General features: G+C 44.2%; 1 protein-coding gene across 2 annotated transcripts in view; it reads right to left on the reverse strand.

The window, feature by feature from the left end:
• The window catches only part of LOC110489549 (guanine nucleotide exchange factor VAV3), a 184,778-nt gene that overhangs the window by 71,829 nt on the left and 88,707 nt on the right, over positions 1–24,242 (reverse strand). Inside the window, exons 6-14 of one of the 2 annotated variants that reach the window (XM_036945704.1) lie at positions 21,401–21,490; positions 20,114–20,182; positions 18,531–18,634; positions 18,207–18,306; positions 15,669–15,764; positions 5,604–5,672; positions 3,146–3,232; positions 2,968–3,053; positions 579–711 (exon numbers count right to left, since the gene is read on the reverse strand). In XM_036945704.1, the coding sequence (XP_036801599.1) occupies positions 579–711; positions 2,968–3,053; positions 3,146–3,232; positions 5,604–5,672; positions 15,669–15,764; positions 18,207–18,306; positions 18,531–18,634; positions 20,114–20,182; positions 21,401–21,490 (834 nt within the window). Of the gene's footprint in view, positions 1–578; positions 712–2,967; positions 3,054–3,145; positions 3,233–5,603; positions 5,673–15,668; positions 15,765–18,206; positions 18,307–18,530; positions 18,635–20,113; positions 20,183–21,400; positions 21,494–24,242 lie in introns of both variants that reach the window. The other variant, XM_036945703.1, reaches the window with a different exon arrangement.

Below are 24,242 nucleotides of genomic sequence, written 5' to 3' on the forward strand. Positions count from 1 at the left end.
TGTGTGTGTGTGTGGTTGTGTGTGTGTGTGTGTGTGTGTGTGTGTGTGTGTGTGTGTGTGTGTGTGTGGTTGTGTGTGTGTTTGTGTGGTTGTGTGTGTGTGTGTGTGTGTGTGTGTGTGGTTGTGTGGTTGTGTGTGTGTGTGTGTGTGTTTGTGTTCGAACCATCAGGTACAAGGAGATGTTTAATAAAAACACCATCTGGAGCGAAAAATCAAGCTGTTCCATCCTTCAAACCAACACAATTATCTAATGAATCAACGTGGCAATCTGAATACGTGTCTGAGTCGCTTTTAGTCAAACACCTCCTAAAAGTTACATCACTAAATAAAAGTCTAGCACGTCCCCAGTCTGGACAGTACCGTCTGAGCTGCAACAAACACATCCCTTAAACATAATAATTAAAGTGGGAATAAATTGAAGAATGATAAAAAGCTATAATGGTATTATGTGCACTCCGTCATGAATACACACACACACACACACACGCACACGCACACGCAAACGCACACACACACGCACACACACACACACGCACACACACGCACACGCACACACACGAACACGCACATGCACACACCTTTCTGGTCTCCTTGTCTGACGTGGGGTTGTTAGTGATCTTGAAGTGATACAGGGTGATCACCTCCTTCATCTCGTAGTTGTCTCCTCTCCTCTTACAGAGGATCACAGCTGCATCGAACAGGAAGATGTGCCTGTCAGGGGGAAAAAACACAGAGGTAGAAAGATTTGATGTTGTTGTTGTTGTTGTTGACAGGACTATTTCACAGTGCTTTATTCCCCCAAATACACACCGTTTCCTCTTCACAGTCAGATGAGATAATACTAATAATACTAATAATAATAATAGTAACTTTCTTGGTATGGTGCTTTTCAATGCAGGTAACAAAGAGCTTCACGTCACAAATTCATGAAAGAAAAGTACTGACAAAAACAAAAACAGGAGGAAGGAGAATGAAACAACGTATCCAATTAAAATCATACATTGAAGTCATACATTAAAAACGTCTTGATAAAAGTGTTTCTTCAGCAGGGATTTAAAAAAGAGACACTGAATCTACAAGGAGGAGAAATGACGGACACCATTCTGTGAGCTAACAGGATTTAAAAAGAGACACTGAATCTACAAGCCCTGATCATTGACTCTAATTAGACTATTTCTGTTATATGATAAAAGCAGGACTGGACAACCTGCTTTACCTGCTGCTCGAGGTTCAAGTCATGGTCACAGAAGACACCAATGTTTCTGGCAACAGGCTTTACATTGGGTTCCAGCGAGGTGGGAACAAATAAAACAACCTCTGATTTCTAATCATTGAGCTGGAGACAAAAAAAAAGATCATTTGGTTCCCGTGGTAACCCTCTTCGCAATTCTATTATCGGAGCATTTGGTTCCCGTGGTAACCCTCTTCACAACGATATTATCAGAGCATTTGGTTCCCATGGTAACCCTCTTCACAACGATATTATCAGAGCATTTGGTTCCCATGGTAACCCTCTTCACAACACTATTATCAGAGCATGTCTAATGCCCAATGAGTTATTGTTTTAAATGTATTTAAATACAGTGCCTTGCGAAAGTATTCGGCCCCCTTGAACTTTGCGACCTTTTGCCACATTTCAGGCTTCAAACATAAAGATATAAAACTGTATTTTTTGTGAAGAATCAACAACAAGTGGGACACAATCATGAAGTGGAACGACATTTATTGGATATTTCAAACTTTTTTAACAAATCAAAAACTGAAAAACTGCACAAATCTGGAGTTTATGGAAGAGTGGCAAGAAGAAAGCCATTTCTTAAAGATATCCATAAAAAGTTTTGTTTAAAGTTTGCCACAAGCCACCTGGGAGACACACCAAACATGTGGAAGAAGGTGCTCTGGTCAGATGAAACCAAAATTGAACTTTTTGGCAACAATGCAAAACGTTATGTTTGGCGTAAAAGCAACACAGCTGAACACACCATCCCCACTGTCAAACATGGTGGTGGCAGCATCATGGTTTGGGCCTGCTTTTCTTCAGCAGGGACAGGGAAGATGGTTAAAATTGATGGGAAGATGGATGGAGCCAAATACAGGACCATTCTGGAAGAAAACCTGATGGATTCTGCAAAAGACCTGAGACTGGGACGGAGATTTGTCTTCCAACAAGACAATGATCCAAAACATAAAGCAAAATCTACAATGGAATGGTTCAAAAATAAACATATCCAGGTGTTAGAATGGCCAAGTCAAAGTCCAGACCTGAATCCAATCGAGAATCTGTGGAAAGAACTGAAAACTGCTGTTCACAAATGCTCTCCATCCAACCTCACTGAGCTCGAGCTGTTTTGCAAGGAGGAATGGGAAAAAATGTCAGTCTCTCGATGTGCAAAACTGATAGAGACATACCCCAAGCGACTTACAGCTGTAAGTAATCGCAGTAAAAGGTGGCGCTACAAAGTATTAACTTAAGGGGGCTGAATAATTTTGCACGCCCAATTTTTCATTTTTTGATTTGTTAAAAAAGTTTGAAATATCCAATAAATGTCGTTCCACTTCATGATTGTGTCCCACTTGTTGTTGATTCTTCACAAAAAAATTGTTTTATAAAAAGTTTTATATCTTTATGTTTGAAACCTGAAATGAAATGAAATATGGCAATTATCTAGCTGGTGAAAACAGAATAAATACTGTATGAAGACTTGTCACTCACTTATTGTTCTTGTGTTTTGATCCAACAACAGGAATTAGTGAAACACACTCACGACGCAGGTGACAAGAGCAATTTGCGGATGGCCCTGGATGCCATAAAGGTATGAGTTGTTACTCTGCTCACCTGAACCACACACACACACACACACACACACACACACACACACACACACACACACACACACACACACACACACACACAGACACACACAGACACACACACACACACACACACAGAGCAGACAGACATCTCACCGGTCCTGTTTGGCACGTTTGTCGCCGGAGGCGAAGCGTACCTCTCCATCTCCTTTCGGTCTGCCATACACACTAAGAGGCTGATTCTGGAAAGGGGGGGGGGGGGGGGGAACAGAGGTCACACTCAAAACCCAAACTACCCTTCACAACGGCTTTCTTATCAAGATGAATTGCTTACAAGGTTTTCAATGGATTTCTGATACTGGGCTATGTCTCTCAGGGTTTCGTTGTCTCTCTTCACTTCATTGATGTACTGGGCCAGGTCCTACAGTACACAACACAAAACAACAAACATCAAGAGTTGACATTCCAGATGGGTGCATTTTGACAGACTGTACATTCCAGATGGGTGCATTTTGACAGACTGTACATTCCAGATGGGTGCATTTTGACAGACTGTACATTCCAGATGGGTCCATTTTGACAGACTGTAGATTCCAGATGGGTGCATTTTGACAGACTGTAGATTCCAGATGGGTCCATTTTGACAGACTGTAGATTCCAGATGGGTGCATTTTGACAGACTGTACATTCCAGATGGGTGCATTTTGACAGACTGTACATTCCAGATGGGTGCATTTTGACAGACTGTAGATTCCAGATGGGTCCATTTTGACAGACTGTAGATTCCAGATGGGTGCATTTTGACAGACTGTACATTCCAGATGGGTACATTTTGACAGACTATAGATTCCAGATGGGTGCATTTTGACAGACTATAGATTCCAGATGGGTGCATTTTGACAGACTGTAGATTCCAGATGGGTGCATTTTGACAGACTGTACATTCCAGATGGGTGCATTTTGACAGACTGTATGAGTGTTTTCTAATGCTCTTCCATACAGTAGCCTAGGTAATAGGTGTCACGCCCTGACCTTAGAGAGCCTTTTTATGTCTCCATTTGGTTTGGTCAGGGTGTGATTTGGGTGGGCATTCTATGTTCTGTTTTGGTCGGGTATAGTTCTCAATCAGGGACAGCTGTCTGTCGTTGTCTCTGATTGGGAACCATACTTAGGTAGCCTTTTTCCCTTTTGTCATTGTGGGTAGTTGTCTTTGTTAGGCGCACTTCAGCCCTCGTACACGTCACGGTAATACATACATAACTGACTATATACAGTAATACATACATAACTATATACAGTAATACATACATAACTATATACAGTAATACATACATAACTATATACAGTAATACATATATAACTAACTATATACAGTAATACATATATAACTACAGTAATGCATATATAACTAACTATATAGAGTAATGCATACATAACTACAGTAATACATACACAACTACAGTAATACATATATAACTACTATATACAATAATACATACATAACTGACTATATACAGTAATACATACATAACTATATACAGTAATACATATATAACTACAGTAATACATACACAAATACAGTAATACATATATAACTACAGTAATACATACACAAATACAGTAATACATATATAACTAACTATATACAGTAATACATATATAACTACAGTAATACATATATAACTAACTATATAGAGTAATACATATATAACTACAGTAATACATTCATAACTACAGTAATACATATATAACTACAGTAATGCATATATAACTAACTATATAGAGTAATGCATACATAACTACAGTAATACATACACAACTACAGTAATACATATATAACTACTATATACAATAATACATACATAACTGACTATATACAGTAATACATACATAACTATATACAGTAATACATATATAACTACAGTAATACATATATAACTAACTATATAGAGTAATACATATATAACTACAGTAATACATTCATAACTACAGTAATACATATATAACTACTATATACAGTAATACATACATAACTACATACAGTAATACCTACAGTAATACATATATAACTACTATATACAGTAATACATAACTGACTATATACAGTAATACATATATAACTACAGTAATACATACATAACTATATACAGTAAGACATACATAACTACAGAAATACATATATAACTATTATATACAGTAATACATACATAGCTACAGTAATACATTCATAACTACAGTTATACATACATAACTACATACAGTAATACATATATACCTACAGTAATACATATATAACTACTATATACAGTAATACATAACTGACTATATACAGTAATACATATATAACTACAGTAATACATATATAACTACTATATACAGTTATACATATATAACTACTATATACAGTAATACATATATAACTACTATATACAGTAATATATATATATAACTACTATATACAGTAATACATATATAACTACAGTAATACGTACATAACTAACTATATAGAGTAACTAGAGACTGCTTGGCTTTAGTCACTAATACATAACCTGACGACTGAGATAGTAGATGTAAGCTACTCACTAATGTAGCTGGTGTGCTTGCCTGTGTGTCTGTGTGTCTGATACCTGCAGAACCTGTGTGCCAATCTCCTCACATGTGTGTGAGTGTGTTTTTGTGTGTGTGTGTGTGTGCGTGTGCGTGCGTGTGTGCGTGCGCGTGCATGCGTGCATGCGTGTGTGAGTGCGTGTCTAAGTGTGTGTGGTTCAGGTGAGCAGAGTAACAACTCATACCTTTATGGCATCCAGGGCCATCCGCAAATTGCTCTTGTCACCTGCGTCGTGAGTGTGTTTCACTAATTCCTGTTGTTGGATCAAAACACAAGAACAATAAGTGAGTGACAAGTCTTCATACAGCATTTATTCTGTTTTCACCAGCTAGATAATTGCCATACAGAGCCCTGACAGGAGTCCTGAGAGAAGCCCAGACAGGAGTCCTGAGAGAAGCCCTGACAGGAGTCCTGAGAGAAGCCCAGACAGGAGTCCTGAGAGAAGCCCAGACAGGAGTACTGAGAGAAGCTCTGAGAGAAGCCCAGACAGAAACCCAGACAGGAGTCCTGAGAGAAGCCCAGACAGGAGTCCTGAGAGAAGCCCTGACAGGAGTCCTGAGAGAAGCCCAGACAGGAGTCCTGAGAGAAGCCCTGACAGGAGTCCTGAGAGAAGCCCTGACAGGAGTCCTGAGAGAAGCCCTGACAGCCCTGTTTGACATTTATGAGATGTTTCTTCTCATTTAATATCTCAGAAATAGAGAAATAAACCAGGACAACCAAACAAAGGGATCACTAATGGGGCCCGGCTCCACAAGGGGGCAAAAGGGGGCTTAGTCCCCTCAGTTGAAATTTGTGCTCCCTCAGTTTTCGTTCAATGTCCTTATATAAAAAAATTCTCAAAACGTTTTAATAAAATGATCGAGTGGCAGGTTGCCGCAAAATCTGAATCTCCGCTGCACTGTGTCAGCACAACGGACAGAGCAGGAAGCGGAATGTGTAGGGGGGTTATGGTAAGCCACTGGTTAGGTATGACCCTTTCGGGCCTCCATAAAAAGCTGCAAAAACACTTATCTGTAGTCGGCTAAGGGAATACCGTAATGTTCAGTTCAGTTTATATATGTTACCCCCTTTGCCATTGATTTTCATTGCTGCGCAGATGATACACAATTTTACATTTCTGTGTCACCAGAGGATTTCAGCTCTACAGATACATTAATAGACTGTATTACCTAGGTGACTGGCTAGACTGCAAACTCTCCTTCCAGACTCATGTCAAACATCTCCAATACAAAATCAAAGAGTCGTCTTTCTATTTCCCTTCACTCACGCCGCCAAACTTACCCTAGTAAAACTGACTATCCTACCGATTCTCGACTTCGGCGATGTCATCTACAAAATAGCCTCCAACACTCTACTCAGCAAACTGGATGCAGTTTATCACAGTGCCATCCGTTTTGTTACTGAAGCACCTTATACCACCCACCACTGCGACCTGTATGCTCTAGTCGGCTGGCCCTCGCTAGATGCAAGTGAGAACTTGTTCTCAACTAGCCTACCTGGTTAAATAAAGGTGTTCTCAACTAGCCTACCTGGTTAAATAAAGGTGTTCTCAACTAGCCTACCTGGTTAAATAAATGTGTTCTCAACTAGCCTACCTGGTTAAATAAAGGTGAAATAAAAAAATAAAAAATAAAAAAGTGATTTAAATACATGAATGTCTCACAACTTCCTCCAGCTAAATCAAGACAAGACAGAGGTACTTATTGTTGGAGCCAAAGCACAGAGACATAATCTAGCCGCAAGGGCAATAAACAGACAATAAACATATAAAATACCAGGTGAAAATATGGCAGCTAATCTGTCACTGCCATGATGGATATCAGAAATTGGCTTCGCCAAAGTACCGAAACAAAACCAAAAGGAGAAGAAGAGCGATGAGCAGCAGAAGCAGCATTAAACCACAGAAGCCGCCGCCAAGCCCAGTAGTGATGATGCTGCCAAACTCCAGCTAGCTCTGTGTGCAGAGGCTATCCACCCTTCTACCACCGCCTCCAGTATAATGTCTCAACAGCCCCCACCACCTCCAACTGTTCCTGATGATCTTGAAACAGAGGAGCCAGCCCAGGTTAGCTTAGATTCCTACCCTAGCCGCAGGTTCTGTCCGAAACCATTTTTTTTATTTTTTTTTAAACTGCATCTTCTGGCAACTGGGGCTTCCTTGGAGATGCTAAGCCCACACTGGATAGAGACCAGAAACAGCTTCACCGCCCTGGATCCAGGGGTTCCAGCGTCTTCCGATTTGGGATTGGATCCGGATGTACCTGCGTTCGTCGTCCTCTGTTCTGTCTCTCAAGCTGGTGGCTTCTACCTTGGGTTCAGATCCTAAGCGCACCCATCCTCATCAGACCATGAGGCTGTCTTAGACTCCGGCCCAATCGTCCTCCACAATGGATACTACAGCTTGCTAGGGTGCTATCCTGGAGCAAGAGTACAGGACATTACAAGGCTGCTTCCGAACATTCTACCACAGATGTCGGGGAACTGACACTGTTTTAGTCCATGTGGGGTCAAACGGCATCAGGAAGGCTAGCTTGGAAGCTCTGAAAATTGATGTAAAATATATATTTTAAACTAGGTAAGAACAAATTCATATTTACAATGACGGCTTACCGGGGAACAGTGGGTTAATTGCCTTGTTCAAAGGCAGAAAGACAGATTTTTACCTTGTCAGCTTTGGGATTTGATCCAGCAACCTTTTGGTTAATGGCCAGATGCTCTACCAACTAAGCTACCTGCCACCCCAAGAACTGATTCTAGCAATGAAAGATTCCAAAAAGTGGCCAATGATTTCAGTTCCGGTACCATCATTGGGACCCGGGTGTGAAAGATCTAGCAGGCTACTGGCATTACACATCTGTCTAAAAGACTACTGTACCTCTGTTGGAATCACTTTTATAGATAACTTCGATACCTTCTGGAAACAGAAGATTTTTTTTACAGGAATGACCACCCAAATCATCTTGGCTTTTCAAGGCTGCATTGAGACAATGACTTATCAATGAGCCCCAAGAACAGCTCAGTTAATCCCTTCCATTGTGTTGCTGAGTTGTCAAAATGAATGTATATTATTCCAAGGGCAGATACGATGAAAGTAACTTAATGTATGTCCCTTGACTACCCTGAATACCTGTGTTGATCCTACAGCTATTGTATGCAGTAATTATGTGCCTATGTATCAGAGTTATACTGTTAGCACTGAGGCGGTGTGCACTAGGAGGAAATCCACTGTGTGCAGCTCACCGTGCACTATCAGCTCCAATATAAATAACATGAGCATGTCTACTTCCGATAAGCTTCTCAGTAAAGTTATAAAACACAATCAAGCTTCCCATAAAAGTGCTAAAAATAGCCCACATTAACATATGTAGCCAAAGAAACAAGGGTCATGAAATCAATAACTTGCTAGTAACAGATGACACTGATATTCTGACTACAGTGGTAGCAATACATCGTTATAAAATCTAAAGAAAATACAGAAATGCCAATGGGAGCGGTCTATATTCAGAACCACATTCATTTAAAGTTTAGAGGGGATCTCATGTTAAATACTGTTGAAGTAATATTGCTACAGGTTCATCTGCCCTCACCTAAAGCCCATTCTGGTGGGAAGCTGCTATTGACCACCAAGTGCTAACAGTCAGTAACTGGATAATATGTGTGAAATGCTTAATAATGTGTGTGATATCAACAGAGAAGTATATTTTCTGGGTGATTTAAATACTGACTGGCTCTCATCAAGATGCCCACTCAAGAATAAGCTTCAACCTGTAACCAATGCCTGCGACCTGGTTCAGGTTATTAGTCAACCTACCAGGGTAGTTACAAACAGCACAGGAATGAAATCATCAACATGCATTGATCACATTTTTACCAATGCTGCAGATATTAGCTTTAAAGCAGTATCCAAATCCATTGGATATAGTGATCACAATATAGCAGCCATATCTAGGGGAACCAAAGTTCCAAAGGCTGGGCCTAATATAGTGTATAAGATGTATGCTGATGACTCAACACTTACCAAAGAGCTGTAGTTAGTTTCAGAATGGGTGGCAAGAAATAAGTTAGTTCTAAATATGTCAAATCATTCAATTAAAAACTCTAAACCTCATCTAAATCTTGTAATGGATATTGCTTGCAGTAACCCTGGATTGTAAACTATCATGATCAAAACATGTTGATACAACAGTAGCTAAGATGGGGAGAAGTCTGTCCATAATAAAGGGCTGTTCTGCCTTCATAACAACACTATCAACAAGGTAGGTCCTACAGCTCTTAGTTTTGTCATTCCTGGACTATTGTTTAGGTGTGTGGTCAGGTGCCACAAAGAGAGACTCCTGAAAATGGTCTAGGGCACTGCATTGCAGTGCTAGCCGTGCCACCAGAGACTCTGGGTTCGTGCCCAGGCTCTGTCGCAGCCGGCCGTGACCAGGAGGTCCGTGGGGCAACGCACAATTGGCCTAGCGTCGTCCGGGTTAGGGAGGGCTTGGCCGGTAGGGATATCCTTGTCTCATCGCGCACCAGCGACTCCTGTGGCGGGCCTACCACACACATCTATACTACCCCACACACATTTATCCTACCACACACACATCTATGCTACCACACACACACACACACACACACACACACACACACATCTATACCACGCACACACCTGGAAATTACATTCCAACCAACCCCATAATCCTGAATAGGACATAAAAAGGTGTGTGTGTGTGTGTGTGTGTGTGTGTGTGCGCGCGCGGCTTTAATTGCTTTCCTGTAGCTGGCGTGGCGTAAACAAGACATCTAGGCCGTCTGTCTGTCCTTGTGGTGGAGGATAAGGAAGGTTACCATGCATGTCCTTCACACACACACACACACACAGCCAAGCCCAATTAAATGACTTACTTCCCCTCTCCTTTAGTCCACTCCCGCTGGGTCGTATGCGTCAGCCTAGCACTCCTCAAATCCCAGGTGTCACTCAAGCTGAATCTGGCCATTACTATCACGAGCAACGTGACAGGACCCTATTTTTCATCCTCTGCTCCTAACACCCACCCACACAGGGACTGTACATAGTACAGGCTTACTGATGGATTCCAGTTCTAGTGAGTTTAGGGAACAGAAAGACATTAATGGAGAGGAACGAGAGTAAAGAGTGAAAGAGAGACGGAGAGAGAGAGAAAGACAAAGGGAAAGAGGGAGAGCATTCTGACACTACTGGCATAGAGTGAGTTTAGGGACTGAGCCAGAGACTCCCCCCTCCATCTCCCTCCATCCCAACCTTACCTCCGCTACCTCCCTCCTTCCTGCCCCAGGAGCAGGCTCCCTCCAGTGGAGCGGATCAGGGGCCTGTCACATGCCCGGTCCCCAGGGAAGTGAGAGGAGTGAAGCGGGACGACGATGAAGGAAGTGAGGAGAGGACCTGACCACCAGTCACGCATGTCAACCCCCTAGATGCGTACACACAAACCCACACCTTTTTAACTAGCCCCTGACTGTTAACCTGTCCGCTCACGCAGTGGTGATGTCTGCAAGAGCAGCAGGAGTCAGGGCCAGAGGGCTGATTGACTGACTCTAGTGGTGACGTCTAGGAGAGCAGCAGGAGTCAGGGCCAGAGGGCTGATTGACTGACTCTAGTGGTTACGTCTAGGAGAGCAGCAGGAGTCAGGGCCAGAGGGCTGATTGACTGACTCTAGTGGTGACGTCTAGGAGAGCAGCAGGAGTCAGGGCCAGAGGGCTGACTGACTGACTCTAGTGGTGACGTCTAGGAGAGCAGCAGGAGTCAGGGCCAGAGGGCTGATTGACTGACTCTAGTGGTGACGTCTAGGAGAGCAGCAGGAGTCAGGGCCAGAGGGCTGACTGACTGACTCTAGTGGTGACGTCTAGGAGAGCAGCAGGAGTCAGGGCCAGAGGGCTGATTGACTGACTCTAGTGGTACGTCTAGGAGAGCAGCAGGAGTCAGGGCCAGAGGGCTGATTGACTGACTCTAGTGGTGACGTCTAGGAGAGCAGCAGGAGTCAGGGCCAGAGGGCTGATTGACTGACTCTAGTGGTTACGTCTAGGAGAGCAGCAGGAGTCAGGGCCAGAGGGCTGATTGACTGACTCTAGTGGTTACGTCTAGGAGAGCTGCAGGAGTCAGGGCCAGAGGGCAGACTGACTGACTCTAGTGGTTACGTCTAGGAGAGCAGCAGGAGTCAGGGCCAGAGGGCTGATTGACTGACTCTAGTGGTTACGTCTAGGAGAGCAGCAGGAGTCAGGGCCAGAGGCTCTAGTGGTTACGTCTAGGAGAGCAGCAGGAGTCAGGGCCAGAGGCTCTAGTGGTTACGTCTAGGAGAGCAGCAGGAGTCAGGGCCAGAGGGCTGATTGACTGACTCTAGTGGTTACGTCTAGGAGAGCTGCAGGAGTCAGGGCCAGAGGCTCTAGTGGTGACGTCTAGGAGAGCAGCAGGAGTCAGGGCCAGAGGCCTGATTGACTGACTCTAGTGGTTACGTCTAGGAGAGCTGCAGGAGTCAGGGCCAGAGGCTCTAGTGGTGACGTCTAGGAGAGCAGCAGGAGTCAGGGCCAGAGGCCTGATTGACTGACTCTAGTGGTTACGTCTAGGAGAGCTGCAGGAGTCAGGGCCAGAGGCTCTAGTGGTGACGTCTAGGAGAGCAGCAGGAGTCAGGGCCAGAGGCCTGATTGACTGACTCTAGTGGTTACGTCTAGGAGAGCGGCAGGAGACAGGGCCAGAGGCTCTAGTGGTGACGTCTAGGAGAGCAGCAGGAGTCAGGGCCAGAGGCCTGATTGACTGACTCTAGTGGTTACGTCTAGGAGAGCTGCAGGAGTCAGGGCCAGAGGCTCTAGTGGTGACGTCTAGGAGAGCAGCAGGAGTCAGGGCCAGAGGCCTGATTGACTGACTCTAGTGGTTACGTCTAGGAGAGCTGCAGGAGTCAGGGCCAGAGGCTCTAGTGGTGACGTCTAGGAGAGCAGCAGGAGTCAGGGCCAGAGGCCTGATTGACTGACTCTAGTGGTTACGTCTAGGAGAGCGGCAGGAGACAGGGCCAGAGGCTCTAGTGGTGACGTCTAGGAGAGCAGCAGGAGTCAGGGCCAGAGGCCTGATTGACTGATTCTAGTGGTTACGTCTAGGAGAGCTGCAGGAGTCAGGGCCAGAGGCTCTAGTGGTGACGTCTAGGAGAGCAGCAGGAGTCAGGGCCAGAGGCCTGATTGACTGACTCTAGTGGTTACGTCTAGGAGAGCTGCAGGAGTCAGGGCCAGAGGCTCTAGTGGTGACGTCTAGGAGAGCAGCAGGAGTCAGGGCCAGAGGCCTGATTGACTGACTCTAGTGGTTACGTCTAGGAGAGCTGCAGGAGTCAGGGCCAGAGGCTCTAGTGGTGACGTCTAGGAGAGCAGCAGGAGTCAGGGCCAGAGGCCTGATTGACTGACTCTAGTGGTTACGTCTAGGAGAGCTGCAGGAGTCAGGGCCAGAGGCTCTAGTGGTGACGTCTAGGAGAGCAGCAGGAGTCAGGGCCAGAGGCCTGATTGACTGACTCTAGTGGTTACGTCTAGGAGAGCTGCAGGAGTCAGGGCCAGAGGCTCTAGTGGTGACGTCTAGGAGAGCAGCAGGAGTCAGGGCCAGAGGCCTGATTGACTGACTCTAGTGGTGACGTCTAGGAGAGCAGCAGGAGTCAGGGCCAGAGGGCTGATTGACTGACTCTAGTGGTTACGTCTAGGAGAGCAGCAGGAGTCAGGGCCAGAGGCTCTAGTGGTGACGTCTAGGAGAGCAGCAGGAGTCAGGGCCAGAGGCCTGATTGACTGACTCTAGTGGTGACGTCTAGGAGAGCAGCAGGAGTCAGGGCCAGAGGGCTGATTGACTGACTCTAGTGGTGACGTCTAGGAGAGCAGCAGGAGTCAGGGCCAGAGGCTCTAGTGGTGACGTCTAGGAGAGCAGCAGGAGTCAGGGCCAGAGGCCTGATTGACTGACTCTAGTGGTGACGTCTAGGAGAGCAGCAGGAGTCAGGGCCAGAGGCTCTAGTGGTGACGTCTAGGAGAGCAGCAGGAGTCAGGGCCAGAGGCCTGATTGACTGACTCTAGTGGTGACGTCTAGGAGAGCTGCAGGAGTCGTATCACACTATTCAAACACACTACACTCTTAGAAAAAAGGCTCCAAAAGGGTTCTTCGGTTGTCCCTAATAGGAGAACCCTTTGAACCCTTCTGGGTTCCATGTAGAACCATTTCCACAGAGGGAACTAAAAATGTTTTCTCAAAAGGGTTATCCAATGGGGACAACCAAATAACCCTTTTAGGTTCCAGAGAGCACCTTTCTTTCTAAGAGCGTATTGTGAGTGTCATTATAGCTAGTGTGATAATGTGTTCCTCCTGCCTGTGTGTGTGACAGTGAGAAAGCTGTGGAGGAGGAAGAGGATCTGTATGACTGTGTCTACGATGATGAAGATGGTGGTGAGATCTACGAAGATCTGATGAAGGCTGAGGCTGTTCCCCTCTCTCTCTCTCTCTCTCTCTCTCTCTCTCTCTCTCTCTCAAGTGGAATTTGCAAAAGGCAAATAAACAATCAGAAATGAACGGTAAACATTAAACTCACTAAAGTTTTAAAATAATATAGACATTTTGAATGTTATATTATTGGCTATGTACAGTGTTGTAACAATGTGCAAGTAGTTGAAGTATGAAAGGGAGAATAAATAAACCTATAAATACAGTCTCAGTGGTCAGTATTCTGCCACTGTCTACTCTCTGTTTAGGGCCAAATAGCAGTCTAGTTTGCTATGTTTTTTTGTTAATGCTTTCCAAGTGATTACATTTCTTGTTTTCTCATGATTTGGTTGGGTCTAATTGTGTTGCTGTCCTGGGGCTCTGTGGGGTCTGTTTGTGTCTGTGAACAGAGCCCCAGGACCAGCTTGCTGAGTGGCCTCTCATACGATATTTTGGAAAAAATACTATTTTACATTTGCTCAGTACATTGTTTTCACTGAGGAAATGTACAAGTCTGCTGTTAATGACAATGCAGAGGTTTTTCCCAGGGTTGCTGTTGACGCATATCCCACGGTAGTTATTGGGGTCGAATTTGTCTCCACTTTTGTGAATTGTGGTTAATTTTTGTAGGTTGTCTGGTTGAAATATTTAGATTTGATAAGGAAGCTGAGATCAAATACAGTGAGCTCCAAAAGTATTGGGACAAATGGGTTGTTATTTTTGCTCTGTACTCCAAAACGTTTATATTATTTATATTATATATTATATATATTATATTTTATATTATACTATGAGGTTCAAGTGAAGACCGTCAGCTTAAATTTTGGGGGTATTTTCATTCATAGCTAGTGAACAGTTTAGAAATTACAGCACTTTTTTTCAACCTAAATCCCCATTTTGTACCTAATTCCCAATTGTACCATTTTAGGGGACTAGAAGTATTTGGACATATTAAATTATCTGTGTGAAAAAAGTAGTCAAAAGTTGAGTATTTTGTCCCATATTACTAGAACACAATGATTACATCAAGCGTGTGACTCTACAGACTTGTTGGATACATTTGCTGTTTGTGTTGGTTGTGTTTCAGATTATTTTGTGCCCAATATACATTTATGGTAAATAATGTATATTGTCATTTTGGAGTCACTTTTCTTGTAAATAAAAATATATCACGTTTCTAAACACTTGTACATTAATGTGAACGATACCATAATTATAGATAGTCCTGAATGAATTGTGAGTAATGATGAGTGAGAAAATTACAGATGCCCAAATATCATACCCTCAAGACAAGCTAACCTCTCACCATTACAATAACAGGGAAGGTTTGCATTTTTTTTTTTAAGGGCTGGGGGGGGAGGTGATATTTGTGCAAAACATGTGTGACTGCCCCAATACTTTTGTAACTCACTGTTTAAGCCAGTTACTGTAATTCACTTTCCTTCCATCTATAGCAATTCCTAATAATATGGTGTACGTACTGTAGGAGACCCCTCTAAGCCTGCCATTGACTATGTACAGACCCAGCATACGACAGAGCTGCAGGAGTTGTGACCCGTTTTTGTTGGTTGTTTTAATGGTAGTTGTAGCCTCAGTCTGTTTTTCTCTCTCATTCTTTTCTTTCTACCATACATGTAAAAGGTCGGGACACACATTAAGGCGGGCGGAGCTAGTCCGTGATCAAAACATGGATGGGTGTGCCTCCACTGCTGATAGTCAGTGTTGCAGCTTTAGTCCTGCTACTGAGGTAACAGTTGAATGGAGCTCATTCCCAGTTCTCTGAAGAGATCTTACCTGTAGAAGAAGGGGATACTTCAGTACCCGCTGCATCGGGACAACCAGCAGATCTCTCAGTGTAAACTTGCCATGGTTGGCTCTCTTTGCACATTCCTGAAAACAAAAAACAGAAATGAATTGAATGCAGTTCAATTGACTGATTGATAAGCCACTCTGGATAATGTAAAATGATAAGAATGTAAAATACATGATAATGCACAGAATGTGAACTGTCATTGTATTGTAATAAAAAGCACATACACTACCATTTAAAAGTTTGGACACACCAACTCATTATAGGGTTTTTCTTTATTTTCACTATTATCTATATTGTAGAATAATAGTGAAGACATCAAACCTGTGAAATAACACATATGGAATCATGTAGTAATCAAAAAAGTGTTAAACAAATCTAAATATATTTTATTATTTGAGATTCTTCAAAGGAGCCACTCTTTGCCTTGATGACAGCTTTGCACACTCTTGGCATTCTCTCAACCAGCTTCACCTGGAATGCTTTTCCAACTATCTTGAAGGAGTTCACACATATGCTGAGCACTTGGCTGCTTTTCCTTCACTCTGCGGTCCAACTCATCCCAAACTATCTCAATTGGGTTGAGGTCGGGTGATTGTGGAGGCTAGGTCTTCTCATGCAGCACTCCATCACTCTCCTTGGTCAAATAGCCCTTACACAGCCTGGAAGTGTGTTGGGTCATTGTCCTGTTGAAAATAATGCTGTGGTAGCCATGCTGCTTAAGTGTGCCTTGAATTCTAAATAAATCACAGACAGTGTCACCAGCAAAGCATCCCCACACCATAACACCACCTCCTCCATGCTTCACAGTGGGAAACACACATGCGGAGATCATCCATTCACCTACTCTGCATCTCACAAAGTGAAATGTGGTTGGAACCAAATATTTCAAATTTGGACTCATCAAACCAAAGGACAGATTTCCACCGGTCTAATGTCTATTGCTTGTGTTTCTTGGCCCAAGCAAATCTCTTCTTCTTATTGGTGTCCTTTAGTAGTGGTTTCTTTGCAGCAATTCAATCATAAAGGCCTGATTCACACAGTCTCCTCTGTATAGTTGATGTTGAGATGTGTCTGTTACTTGAACACTGTGAAGCATTTATTTGGGCTGCAAATTTCTGAGGCTGGTAACTCTAATGAACGTATCCTCTGCAGCAGAGGTAACTCTGGGTCTTCCTTTCCTGTGGCGGTTCTCATGAGAGCCAGTTTCATCATAGTGCTTGATGGTTTTTGCGACTGCACTTGAATAAACTTTCAAAGTTCTTGAAATGTTGACATTCATGTCTTAAAGAGCGAGGAGTACCTCAAATAAATAACACACTCGCACAATGATTAACACACAGGACAAGACCTGTAATCATCTGCGCAATCCACAAGGGCATGAAAGCCCAAAACACACAGCACAGGTACTCACACAAACCAATAGACATTCTAACAATAATGGACTCCACCATGGTGAACAAAGGGAACATATATACAAATACAATCAGTGGGAATAGGGGCCAGGTGTGGGAATAGGGGCCAGGTGTGGGAATAGGGGCCAGGTGTGGGAATAGGGGCCAGGTGTGGGAATAGGGGCCAGGTGTGGGAATAGGGGTCAGGTGTGGGAATAGGGGCCATGTGTGGGAATAGGGGACAGGTGTGGGAATAGGGGCCAGGTGTGGGAATAGGGGCCAGGTGTGGGAATAGGGGCCAGGTGTGGGAATAGGGGCCAGGTGTGGGAATAGGGGCCAGGTGTGGGAATAGGGGACAGGTGTGGGAATAGGGGCCAGGTGTGGGAATAGGGGCCAGGTGTGAGAATAGGGGCCAGGTGTGGGAATAGGGGACAGGTGTGGGAATAGGGGCCAGGTGTGGGAATAGGGGACAGGTGTGGGAATAGGGGCCAGGTGTGGGAATAGGGGACAGGTGTGCGCAATGAAAGTTCCAGAGGGATCCGTGACATAAAGTAATGATGGACTGTTGTTTCTCTTTGCTTAATTGAGCTGTTCCTGTCATAATATGGACTTGGTATTTTACCAAATAGAGCTGTCTTCTGTACACCACCCCTACCTTGTCACAACACAACTGATCGGCTCAAACGTATTAAGCAGGAAAGAAATTCACATTTAACAAGGCACACCTGTTAATTGAAATGCATTCCAGGTGACTACCTCATGAATCTGGTTGAGAGAATGCCAAGAGTGTGCAAAGCTGTCCTCAAGGCAAAGGGTAGCTACTTTGAAGAATCTAAAATCTAAAAAATATTTAGATTTGTTTAACACTTTTTTGGTTACTACATGATTCCATATGTGTTATTTCATAGTTTTGATGTCTTCACTATTATTCTACGATGTAAAAAATAGTCAAAATAAAGAAAAAACGTGGAATGAGTAGGTGTGCCCAAACTTTTGACTGGTACTGTATTTTTTAAGAGAATAAACCCAAATGAAAAACAGTGCAATGCAGTTGGTAATGCTAAACACTAGATGGCGCTATCTGGCCACTGATTTAGATTGATGATGACAGTTCATAAAGGACTTTACCTCCAGCTTCATTCGGACATCTTCCCTGTCTTTGCAGATGACATCCAAAGCAATGATGGCCGTTTCTACATGGCTACAGTATTTCCCATATATTAGCAACCTGGAACAGAGAGAGAGAGACAGACGGACGGACGGAGGGACGGAGGGAGGGAGGGAGGGAGGGAGGGAGGGAGGGAGGGAGGGAGGGAGACAGACAGACAGACAGACAGACAGACAGACAGACAGACAGACAGACAGGGGAGGTAAGGTGGGAGAGAGAATGAGGAACGAGAGAACAAGGGAATGAGACAGAAAACTGAGACTTAAAGTTGAGTTGTACTGTACCTCTCTTTGTAGTTAATGAAGATCTGGTAGAGGTTCTGGGCACTTCTATGGCAGACAGAGTCTTGTATCGCCACATTCAGAGTCTTGTGAACTTTAACCAGAGCCTGAAACACAACAATGATAAACACAGTGAGGCTGGGATTCACAGCTTTTAAAGTTTGCAGAGGTTGGGTTCATGGTAAAATGCCGGCTCAATCGTAAATGACCTTGAAAAGTAAAGTTCAAAACGACAGGTTTGGATTGAATCCCAGCCTAAAGACCCGTACGACTTGGGACTAGAGGTTTGGATTGAATCCCAGCTTAAAGACCCGTACGATTTGGGACTAGAGGTTTGGATTGAATCCCAGCCTAAAAACACATACGATTTGGGACGACAGGTTTGGATTGAATCCCAGCCTAAAGACCCGTACGACTTGGGACTAGAGGTTTGGATTGAATCCCAGCTTAAAGACCCGTACGATTTGGGACTACAGGTTTGGATTGAATCCCAGCCTAAAGACCCGTACGACTTGGGACTAGAGGTTTGGATTGAATCCCAGCCTAAAAACACATACGATTTGGGACGACAGGTTTGGATTGAATCCCAGCCTAAAGACCCGTACAATTTGGGACTACAGGTTTGGATTGAATCCCAGCTTAAAGACCCGTACGATTTGGGACTACAGGTTTGGATTGAATCCCAGCTTAAATACCCATACGATTTGGGACTAGAGGTTTGGATTGAATCCCAGCCTAAAGACCCATACGATTTGGGACTAGAGGTTTGGATTGAATCCCAGCCTAAAGACCCATACGACTTGGGACGACAGGTTTGGATTGAATCCCAGCCTAAAGACCCATACGACTTGGGACTAGAGGTTTGGATTGAATCCCAGCCTAAAGACCCGTACGACTTGGGACTAGAGGTTTGGATTGAATCCCAGCCTAAAGACCCGTACGATTTGGGACTAGAGGTTTGGATTGAATCCCAGCCTAAAGACCCATACGACTTGGGACGACAGGTTTGGATTGAATCCCAGCCTAAAGACCCATACGACTTGGGACGACAGGTTTGGATTGAATCCCAGCCTAAAGACCCATACGACTTGGGACGACAGGTTTGGATTGAATCCCAGCCTAAAGACCCATACGACTTGGGACGACAGGTTTGGATTGAATCCAAGCCTAAAGACCCGTACGACAAGTCTTACTAAGAAACAGAAAACGCTGTGCACAGCAGTGTATCTAAAGCCAGGTGCTGGTAAACAACTTGTATCCAACAATACTAGAAAAGACAACCGGTTTTTACACCTGTTTTAGGTTGAACTAGCTCTCCATCTCTACCATCTCTACCCACTCCCGAGTGGCGCAGCGGTCTACGGCAATGCATCTCAGTGCTAGAAGCGTCACTACAGACCCTGGTTTGATTCCAGGCTGTATCACAACCAGCCGTGATTGGGAGTCCCATAGGACAGCGCACAATTGGCCCAGCGTCGTCCGGGTTAGGATTTGGACGGGGTAGGCCGTCATTGTAAATAAGAATTTGTTCTTAAGTGACTTGCCTAGTTACTGTGGGTAATTGGGGTTTCTGTCCTGTAGCTTACCGGAATGTTGACAAACACTTTCTCCATCTCCTCCGAGGACAGGAAGGTGGTAAGAGGTGCCATAAAATACTGGATGGGAAAAACAGAGAGTTAGAAAAATAATTCCACTAAAACAGGAGAGGAAGTAAAGCAGTTTCTGGAAAATAATGATTTCAGGCACAACATACAGTGAGGCGAAAAAGTATTTAGTCAGCCATCAATTCTGCAAGTTCTCCCACTTAAAAAGATGAGAGAGGCCTGTAATTTTCATCATAGGTACACTTCAACTATGATAGACAAAATGAGAAGAAAGAAAATCCAGAAAATCACATTGTAGGATTTTTTATGAATTTATTTACAGGCCTCTCTCATCTTTTTAAGTGGGAGAACTTGCACAATTAAATACTTTTTTTGCCCCACTGTACGTGATTTATCAGAACAGTCCTAAAGCTGGAATCCTTAATGGTGAAACTCTCACGTCCATTCAATCCTAAACTAAACCATTCACGATATTACAACAACAAAGTAGTTACTGGAAACATTTAAACATGTTTCTTCCCCCATCGGACATCACGTGTGACAGAATAGCAGAATATGTCATTAAATTCCCCTACTGAGGATTCAAAAGCATCTGCCTACATGAAGGGACTATTTTATACAACGTCATGAAGTGTAATAGTTCGGTATTAATTGGATTGTGAGTATACAGTGTGAAAGGGGAGGTATTTGGCAGTAACGCCAGAGAGATAGGGGAGGTACTGTACTTGGCAGTAACGCCAGAGAGATAGGGGAGGTACTGTACTTGGCAGGAACACCAGAGAGATAGGGGAGGTACTGTACTTGGCAGGAACGCCAGAGAGATAGGGGAGGTACTGTACTTGGCAGGAACACCAGAGAGATAGGGGAGGTACTGTACTTGGCAGGAACACCAGAGAGATAGGGGAGGTACTGCATTTGGCAGTAACACCAGAGAGATAGGGGAGGTACTGTATTTGGCAGGAATACCAGAAAGATAGGGGAGGTACTGTACTTGGCAGGAACACCAGAAAGATAGAGGAGGTACTGTATTTGGCAGTAACACCAGAGAGATAGGGGAGGTACTGTATTTGGCAGGAATACCAGAGAGATAGGGGAGGTACTGTACTTGGCAGGGACACCAGAGAGATAGGGGAGGTACTGTATTTGGCAGGAGTACCAGAGAGATAGGGGCTGTACTGTATTTGGCAGGAATACCAGAGATAGGGGCTGTACCGTATTTGGCAGGAACACCAGAGAGATAGGGGAGGTACAGTAATGTGGCAGTAATACCTTCTCTATGGAGTCCAGAGTCTCTGTGTACTTCTCCTCAGTCTGATTGATCTCTGTCAGACAGCAGCTCCTTATGTCTGTCTCTACCTGCTTCTGGAAGCAGACACACACACACACACACACACACACACACACACACACACACACACGCACACACACACACACACACACACACACACACACACAGACAACACAGCTGTCTAAGCAGAGCCTTCAGCATTAAATCATGGACACCATATGTGGGGTGTTTGACCTCCTGAGTAAGGGCACACAGAACTCCAACCAAAAAAAACACTAACAGTAGGTGTCACTCATAACACTGGAGTAGACAGCAGCTTAAGGTTGAGGTGAGAGAAGGAGAGGGAAATATATATATATAAAAATAGGAGAGAGAGAGAGAACGAGAGAGAGAATGAGAGGGAGAACGGGAGAGAGAAAGAAACAGAGAGAGAGAAAGAAACAGAGAGAGAAAGAAACAGAGAGAAAGAAAGAGAGCGAGAGAAAGAAACAGTGGGAGAGAGAAAGGAGTGAGAGAGAGAGAGAGGGAGAAAGAGGAGAGAGATACAGAGAGAGAGAGAGAGAGAGAGAGAGAGAGAGAGAGAACAAGAGAAAGAAACAGTGAGAGGGAGAAAGGAGTGAGAGAGAGAGAGAGAGAGAGAGAGAGAGAGAAAGACAGAGAGAGGAGATATATATATATATACATATATATATAGAGAGAGAGAGATACAGAGATTCAGAGAGAGAGATACAGAGAGAGAGAAAGACAGAGAGAAGAGAGAGAGAGAGAGAGAGAGAAAGACAGAGAGAGGAGATATATATATATATACATATATATAGAGAGAGAGAGAGATACAGAGATTCAGAGAGAGAGATACAGAGAGAGAGAGAGGAGAGAGAGGGGAGAGAGATACAGAGAGAGAGAGAGAGAGAGAGAGAGAGAGAGAGAGAGAAAGACAGAGAGAGGAGATATATATATATATATATATATATATATATATATATATATATATACTTCCGGCGCCGACAGAGATGGCCGCCTCGCTTCGCGTTCCTAGGAAACTATGCAGTTTTTTGTTTTTTTACGTGTTATTTCTTACATTAGTACCCCAGGTCATCTTAGGTTTCATTACATACAGTCGAGAAGAACTACTGAATATAAGATCAGCATCAACTCACCATCAGTACTACCAAGAATATGTTTTTCGCGACGCGGATCCTGTGTTCTGCCTTACATACAGGACAACGGAGTGGATTCCATGCAGCGACCCAAAAAAAAAACAACTCCGAAAAAGAGGGAAACGAGGCGGTCTTCTGGTCAGACTCCGGAGACGGGCACACCGTGCACCACTCCCTAGCATTCTTCTTGCCAATGTCCAGTCTCTTGACAACAAGGTTGATGAAATCCGAGCAAGGGTAGCATTCCAGAGGGACATCAGAGACTGTAACGTTATTTGCTTCACGGAAACGTGGCTCACTGGAGAGACTCTATCCGAAGCGGTGCAGCCAACGGGTTTCTCCACGCATCGCGCAGACAGAAACAAACATCTTTCTGGTAAGAAGAGGGGCGGGGGCGTATGCCTTATGACTAACGCGACATGGTGTGATGAAAGAAACATACAGGAACTCAAATCCTTCTGTTCACCTGATTTAGAATTCCTCACAATAAAATGTAGACCGCATTATCTACCAAGAGAATTCTCTTCGATTATAATCACAGCCATATATATCCCCCCCCCAAGAAGACACATCGATGGCTCTGAACGAACTTTATTTAACTCTTTGCAAACTGGAAACCATTCATCCGGAGGCTGCATTCATTGTAGCTGGGGATTTTAACAAGGCTAATCTGAAAACAAGACTCCCTAAATTTTATCAGCATATCGATTGCGCAACCAGGGGTGGAAAGACCTTGGATCATTGTTACTCTAACTTCCGCAACGCATATAAGGCCCTTCCCCGCCCCCCTTTCGGAAAAGCTGACCACGACTCCATTTTGTTGATCCCTGCCTACAGACAGAAACTAAAACAAGAGGCTCCCACGCTGAGGTCTGTCCAACGCTGGTCCGACCAAGCTGACTCCACACTCCAAGACTGCTTCCACCACGCGGACTGGGACATGTTTCGTATTGCGTCAGACAACAACATTGACGAATACGCTGATTCGGTGTGTGAGTTCATTAGAACGTGCGTTGAAGATGTCATTCCCATAGCAACGATTAAAACATTCCCTAACCAGAAACCGTGGATTGATGGCAGCATTCGCGTGAAACTGAAAGCGCGAACCACTGCTTTTAATCAGGGCAAGGTGTCTGGTAACATGACCGAATACAAACAGTGCAGCTATTCCCTCCGCAAGGCTATCAAACAAGCTAAGCGTCAGTACAGAGACAAAGTAGAATCTCAATTCAACGGCTCAGACACAAGAGGCATGTGGCAGGGTCTACAGTCAATCACGGACTACAGGAAGAAATCCAGCCCAGTCACGGACCAGGATGTCCTGCTCCCAGGCAGACTAAATAACTTTTTTTCCCGCTTTGAGGACAATACAGTGCCACTGACACGGCCTGCAACGAAAACATGCGGTCTCTCCTTCACTGCAGCCGAGGTGAGTAAGACATTTAAACGTGTTAACCCTCGCAAGGCTGCAGGCCCAGACGGCATCCCCAGCCGCGCCCTCAGAGCATGCGCAGACCAGCTGGCCGGTGTGTTTACGGACATATTCAATCAATCCCTATACCAGTCTGCTGTTCCCACATGCTTCAAGAGGGCCACCATTGTTCCTGTTCCCAAGAAAGCTAAGGTAACTGAGCTAAACGACTACCGCCCCGTAGCACTCACTTCC

This window comes from Oncorhynchus mykiss, chromosome 15 (assembly GCF_013265735.2).
Source record: "Oncorhynchus mykiss isolate Arlee chromosome 15, USDA_OmykA_1.1, whole genome shotgun sequence".
NCBI lineage: Eukaryota > Metazoa > Chordata > Actinopteri > Salmoniformes > Salmonidae > Oncorhynchus > Oncorhynchus mykiss.